Genomic DNA, 7,038 nt, shown 5'->3' with positions numbered 1-7,038 from the left:
TACGGCATCTCTCGTTGGCAAAATAAATTATTTTATAGAATATAATATAATCAAGTGATTATATAAATAAGTTAATATGCAACTAAAAAATATTTTTCTTAAGAAGGTAGGCTTCAAATAATCGCCTAGTATGGAGTCTTCGCCACTGATAATTATAGTACTTACGGTTGGCAACACTGACACAATGTTGATTTGATCATGTACAGATTTATCTTGGTATGAACTAGACTAGACATTTTACTGACGCTCAATTCCTGCAGCATCGGTGAGTTGGTTCTGTGTTTTATCCAACAGCCATCGTCAGCAACATATTTCAAATAGGTAAGTGCAGTATTTTCCTTTCTTTTGCTGGCTATGACGAGGATTCTACACCACATTTAGTATGGTGGAAAAAAATGATGTAAGTAGTATGAATATAGAAAATACGTCAATATATTTGTTTATTTGATGTCACAAAGTAGAGCTACTCCACGCAACGCCCAATGTCTTGGATTGTTATCTGTTTCAAAATCAATCGAGCCGACATACTTCAGGTCAGTTCTCTGGGGTTTCCTGTATATTGGACACTCGTAGAGTTTAGGGTCTTTACCAGCTGTAGTATTGATGGCGTAAATATAAATGACAGGCATTTGCTCGTAGAGTACTTTTGGTTTTGATTCTATCAGCTTTCCACTTCGTCTATCCAACGAAGCCCCTGAAATTCAAAATCACATCAGTTTAACTGAATAATATTCTTTTCAGTTACTTATTCTAGTTGATTTACTTTACTATGTATTTCATTTGAAACATTTTAGGTAAACTATAACGTAAACTCTATTTATTAATACACAAATGGTAGATATCACAGAACAGAGAAAATAAAGTTAAACAAAGCGCACCGATTGTCCTCAAATATCGAATGTTTGTTATAGCTATTTACGTGACAAAATTTAATGCACACACACTCAAGATCTGTAACCTGTTATACCACACCCATTGGTGTCATTTTCGGCGACCTGAGTTTCGCCTTTTGGAACTTATCTTCAGACACTTGTGCACTCGCCAATGGTAAATACACACTGTCTACGAATACAGCAAATTGTCGTTTATATAACACATTGTTACAAGTTACAATACAAGAACGTGAATACCTTATAAATTACTCTAAGTAAAAGAGCGAGTATAAAAAATATTTTTGGAATTTTGAAGTAGGTAGGTATTTATAAAAACCGGTAGTCGATACATTATTAAATTTATACCCACTAGTAAAGCGTCAATTACATTGAGCTTCTTTACGAGCTGTTTATTGGCGAATTTAAAAGCGGGCGATTCAGCTACTGCGATTTGATGATTACACACAAAACTTTCCATTCGCTGAGAAGCCACAAGCCAGTGACTATTTTGACAGAACGTAGTTCGTTTTTTTACCGGGAGGTTGGTACTGCGCTCTACTGCGTAGACGCAGTAGGCCCACACGCCGGCGTGTAGCGTGTAAAGTTGACCGGCTTTCAACTTTTCTCGGTAGAGTGTTTACAACCTGCTTATTAGCTTATTCGATTATTACACTGGGCAACTTTACAGGCAGATTGTAAATTAGCCAATAAACAGCTCGTAAAGAAGCTCAATGTAATTGAGGCTTAATACATTCAGTAAGCGCACTAAATCATCATACGTACTCATAAACAAAGGAACTATAATAACTTATGGGGAATTCAATAAAATTCGCTAATGAGAAATGCCACTATATAATACATACCTACCAGTGGCGAGGGGTGGAGGTAGACTTTTCAAATTCGATATAAATAGTGCATATTTTTTCAGTCATAGGTACTTATTTGTTTTCGTTGAATTAAGAATACATATTACAGATGGTGTTGATTAGTTTTTTAAACTGCATTTAGCTTTGCCTTACCAAACCATAATCAATAAAACATATTCCTCTATCTATAAAATATCTACAATAATAATGTGTAGTTTAATGGCATAATTTTAGATACTTATTTCGTAAATAAACGAATATTTGTTGACTATTATCAACTGTGGTTTAAATGAGTTTTAAACATTAACGAACACTATCTATAGGTATAATGTTGTTCTATGAAAATGAATACGTTTGACTGACAAAGCTTAGTTTACACTATTGATGTCAGATCTTAACAGACTACCTCCACACTTCGCCACTGCTACCTACTAAATAAAAAGCAAATAAAATATGTTAAGTTATAATCTGTAAACTGAATGCATCAACCGGGGAACAAAGTGTTGCTGTGAGGCTGTTAGTTAAACTTGTGTAGGTACTTACAAGCCTAGTTTTTTTCTCTCCATATCATTACCATCTTATATAAACGAGAATTAAATGTATTCGCTGTCAGTGTGTATTTACTATTGGTGAGTGCACATAGAAGATGCCGAAAGGCAAAACCCGGATCGCAATAATCGGCACCAATGAAATAATATATACCTAACTTTAGTAATTCAGAATTTAAATTCAATTTCCATCAAGTTCCATAGTATAACTTTTCTCGACATTTTTGTTCTGTCATTAATAGGTAGGTAATTTATTATTAACTGGGTGACTTTGTGGGCGAAATCGATGCGAACGCGATCGCGATGCGGTTTGAAGCGATACTATCCAAAATGATGCGAAACGGCATCGTTGTCCTACGTGTAGCTGAGTCAGCTGTTACCATCGCACATTTATACAACTTGTTTATTACCATCGTAATGCCTAGAAATATGTATGTGTTATCTCCTATGTTTATTATAAAATTGTTACCATGGCGATGCCTACACCGCCGCGCGTCCACTTCGCGCAAAAATATCAAACCGTTTGATCGCGTCGCTGAAGCCCTGCACCGCTTCGCACCGCACACTGGGTATTATCTGCACGTAGGCCACTAAAGGTGGCGTTGACTGTTTGATATTTTCGTACTGCACCGCGTCGCGTTGCATTCGCATTGACTTCGCCCACGTATGACGCCGCGTAAGAGCATATTCAGTATTTACTTAGTGGTAGGTAATTTAAGATAAACCTATTTTATAAATCATTTCTGATACCTTCTAAGAAGAGTCCAGATACGTATACACCTTCTGGGGGTCCTTCGTGTAAGTCCTCCTTATTATGTCTTGTTATCAGGTTTTGCAGCACAACTGAGTCCAGAGCCCAGCCTTTATGAGCTCTTGTTACCTCCTGAAACGATGACATTAAAAGATAAATTACCGTTATTGCTTCAAGAATGAGCATATATGGAGATATTACTTACAATTTCAGCCTAACTATACGCCAAAGCATGGTAAAATTCTCCATTTAGAGTGCTGGGTCACTTACGTTAAAGGATACCATGGAAATATAGTGAAAGTAATAAAAAATATCATTTGATCATTTTCTAACTCATCAGATGCGTCATCTCTTACTTATGAATATGTTCAAGAAAAATATCCTTTGAAGTAAATGACCGATAAAAATAATTATGGTAAGCTTTCTGAATGAGAGTGTTATCGCATAACGATAACAAATCTTTCAGTGTATATTTTCAATCTTAGTTTAAGTAAATCTACTGTCCATGATTGTTGGAGCTTAACTCGTATAAGACCAGTTCATAAAAATGGCTGGGTATCTAAATAACTAACTTTCAACCAGTGGCTGTTTTATCTGCACCGGTCAAACTATTTGAGTCCATTTTACATAAATATATAAATAAACATGTGGATGGTCACCTGACTGACGCTCAACATGGTTTTCGATCTACTCGATCAATAGTTACCAACCTCATGGAGTACACTGAATACCTACATATCTCGTTCACTAGACAATCATTGTCAAATTGACGCAATCTATACGGATATGCCGAAGGCTTTCGATTGAGTTGATCATGATATTCTTTTAACTAAACTGAGTGCAGTAGGCGGGTCTATTAATTTTGTAATTTTTTTCAAATCTTATTTATCGCACATCGTTGTCAATATGTCGAGTACGCTGGGTGCGCATCTGAAGTCTTTCAAACTCTTTAAGGTGTTCCCCAAGGATCAAATCTTGGACCAATTATGTTTCTCATATTTGTCAATGATACAGTGAAAGCCATGGTTGGAATTGAATTTTTACTTTTTGCAGATGATTTGAAATTATTTGCACCAATTCGCAATGAGTTGGACTGTTGCGTATTACAGCGAAATCTCTGTTCACTTGAAATTTGATAAATAAAGAATAAATTAGAATTTAATACTGACAAATGTTTTTGTATTACTTTTTCTAGGTCAAGAAACCCGATTAAATAAAATTATTGTATGTCAAAAAGTTCATTAAAGCGTTAATCTGTGGCGAAAGAGCTTGGATAATTTTTGATTCTTAATTATCTTTTCACTCGACTATAACTTCTACGGCTCTACGTGCGAGTAAACTTCTATGATTCATCATGTGACAATCCAAACCATTCAAGAATTCAAATGTATTACGTACACTCTACGTATCATTAGTGCGTAGTATTCTTGAATATGTGTCGATTATCTGGTGTCCTTATGAGGTTTCCTATAATCTTATTTTAGAACGCGTCCAGAAGCAATTTCTTCGGTGTCTTTATATTAAGACATTTAACTATTTTCCTTTTGATAATCAAATGATTATTTTCCGACTGCCTTTCTACAAGGCATGCTTACTTTTCACTCTCTTGAATCTCGTCGGTCTCTTCTACCCTTGAAACACTTTTGCCTGTTAGTCACAGTCACAGTCATGATTTATTCTGGATCAGAACCGTTTCCTCGTGTCAAGCCTATCAGGCACCATTAGCGAGTGGTGCAAGATTAGTAAATGCGCTCCCTAAAGACATAGACATTTTCATTGATGTACTTTGCATTTTGTTTTTGAAACTTTATTTTTCTGTATGTTTTTTGTTTTCAAAAAAAATCTGTATTAAATTTTATTGTAATTTTATTTTTTTCTTATATTCTCTTCTCTCTTGTGAGGGTAATATTTGTTAAAATGTAAATCTCATATTGCGTACGTCTTAATTTAGATTTGTTATGTTTTGTATTCTTTAATAAATAAATATAAGGTTTTTATTCAAATTTTTTTTCGGCGTGTACTAATGATTATTACCTGTCTCATAGCTGTTAAGAATCCTTGAGGATTGAAGAAACCCGTCATCCAGAATACATTTGGTCTGCCATGCACAATCCATTGCCGGAACTGCGCGTCTCTTTCTAACAATTCAGTGTACCAGAAACCCAAAGTTGCTGACTCCCATGAGACCTATGGAATAACATTCTTATTGGAAAAATTTAGATAAGTTATCACAAGTAAATTACTTTTGACAAATTATCTGCATTTATAACTGTTATTGATTAATATGTAATTTACAAAAAAAACACGTGTACTAAGGAAATTGGCTGCAATTGTCGGAACGATTAACAATAATGATAAAAATGCTTTCAAGCCGATTGGAGATTTTTTATCAAACATCATTTTATAGAAGAAGTAATATAATAATTTCAGTCGTGCAGTTAACGTCCAGCATGCAATGTTAAAATTTAAAAAAAATCGATCTGGTGTCAGAATCAAAACGATAGTGAAAGAAATTAAAATTGATTAAAAAGTAAAAATTAAGTAAAAGAAAAGTCTTTAATAAGTAATAAAAATAATAGACATGATAAATAAAAATTATTATTTAAAATAAAAATGAAAAATTGTGCTCGTCTAATTTGGAACCATGTATATCAATGTTTGGAACAATTAAATAATGTTCAATTTGTATGAAAAAATATTATAGATATATTATTTTATTTATTTAATGCATTTATGATTTTAAAGTTATCTAATATTTTCAAACACAAAACTAATACAGTTCCCATTAACTTCTGACGTACCCAGTTTTATCATTTTGTAGAGATTCAATGTAGAATCATATTGAAAAGCTATCTCAAAACAGTGAAAATCAAGTTATCTAGTTGTAGTATTGAGGTGACGATATAATATATTATGACTAGGGCCCGGATTTATATGCTAGTGCATGTTTTGTTAGGGTGTATGCACAGCCATGAGAGTTGCACAGAAACCTGTTTTGAAAGGCACAGAATCCAAAAATAAAATTTTATTGTGCATATAAATGCATATTTGAGACGTTAGAGCATATTTGAGACATTAGTGCATATTTCATAAATAAATGCATATTTTAGAGCTTTTGAATTTATAATTTAAGTTTTTATCGAAATATAACTAAGTTAGGAAGAAAGATAGTTTAGATGTACTTGCATTTTAATGCCATCTCCGAGCTGTGGATTTATCAGTGAAAAAAGTGAAGTTATCTCGGGCACTAATATTTAAAGTTTGCCCAAGTAGACGTTGAGAGGTACCTACCTCGTTTTCCGCATATAAACAAAATACTGACAGATACCGGAATATGGGGAAAATTTTAATGCCAGAGCATAATATTGAAAAAAATAATGTATTTTTTTTTTCGGGAAAAAAACAGAAAATAGTATTTAGGAATAGTTAAGTGTGTCGTTTTTGTTTTTTAAGCTATGTTTGGTTTACATTGCATTTATTATTCAATTGTTTATAGGTACTTGTGAAAAACTATTTTGAAAATTGTAATTGATTAACTTTAAATTCTTTGTTTATGTTTTTTGTTCTGATATCGTATTATGTTGAAAAATTATTAACTAGTTATTCGATTTTTTGTCAGTAATATTGGGTAAAGTGGTATTTAAAATTTTTTCCGACAAAAAATGATAATTTTTAACTGCATATTTCTTCGGGTTTAGTGCATATTTTATTGATTTTAAGTGCATACGTGCATGCATATAATCATGTTTTTTGTTGCATACAAATCCGGGCCCTAATTATGACACGTGTTTCGATCACATTGTGAGCTTTAACAAGTATGTGTGGGTACCAGGGGCGGCTCTACCTTAGAGGTTCGTAGGGACCAACCCCACATTCCTATCATGTCAAAAATATAAGTCTGATATTTTTATTATTGGAAATAATATACCCACTTCATTACATTATAAAAATAACGATTTAATTTATTTACAGGTTTTTATATACTTATTTTTTTATTATTA

The 7,038-nt window shown here is 33.2% G+C and overlaps 1 protein-coding gene across 1 annotated transcript in view; it reads right to left on the bottom strand.

Annotated features, from left to right (window-relative positions):
• Positions 1 to 440: 440 nt before the first annotated feature.
• Positions 441 to 7,038, bottom strand: part of Dhc1 (dynein axonemal heavy chain 1) — a 179,887-nt gene continuing 173,289 nt past the window's right edge. The window contains exons 46-48 of the mRNA XM_085945803.1: positions 5,072 to 5,224; positions 3,037 to 3,169; positions 441 to 694 (exon numbers count right to left, since the gene is read on the bottom strand). Of these exons, the coding sequence (XP_085801929.1) occupies positions 441 to 694; positions 3,037 to 3,169; positions 5,072 to 5,224 (540 nt within the window). The remainder of the gene's footprint in view (positions 695 to 3,036; positions 3,170 to 5,071; positions 5,225 to 7,038) is intronic.

Source organism: Rhyacophila brunnea, unplaced genomic scaffold (genome assembly GCF_057557595.1).
Source record: "Rhyacophila brunnea isolate RB1 unplaced genomic scaffold, BYU_Rbru_1.0 scaffold_1, whole genome shotgun sequence".
Taxonomy (NCBI): Eukaryota; Metazoa; Arthropoda; class Insecta; order Trichoptera; family Rhyacophilidae; genus Rhyacophila; species Rhyacophila brunnea.
Note: the sequence above shows the minus strand (reverse complement) of the source record. Positions and strands in the feature narration are given on the sequence as shown.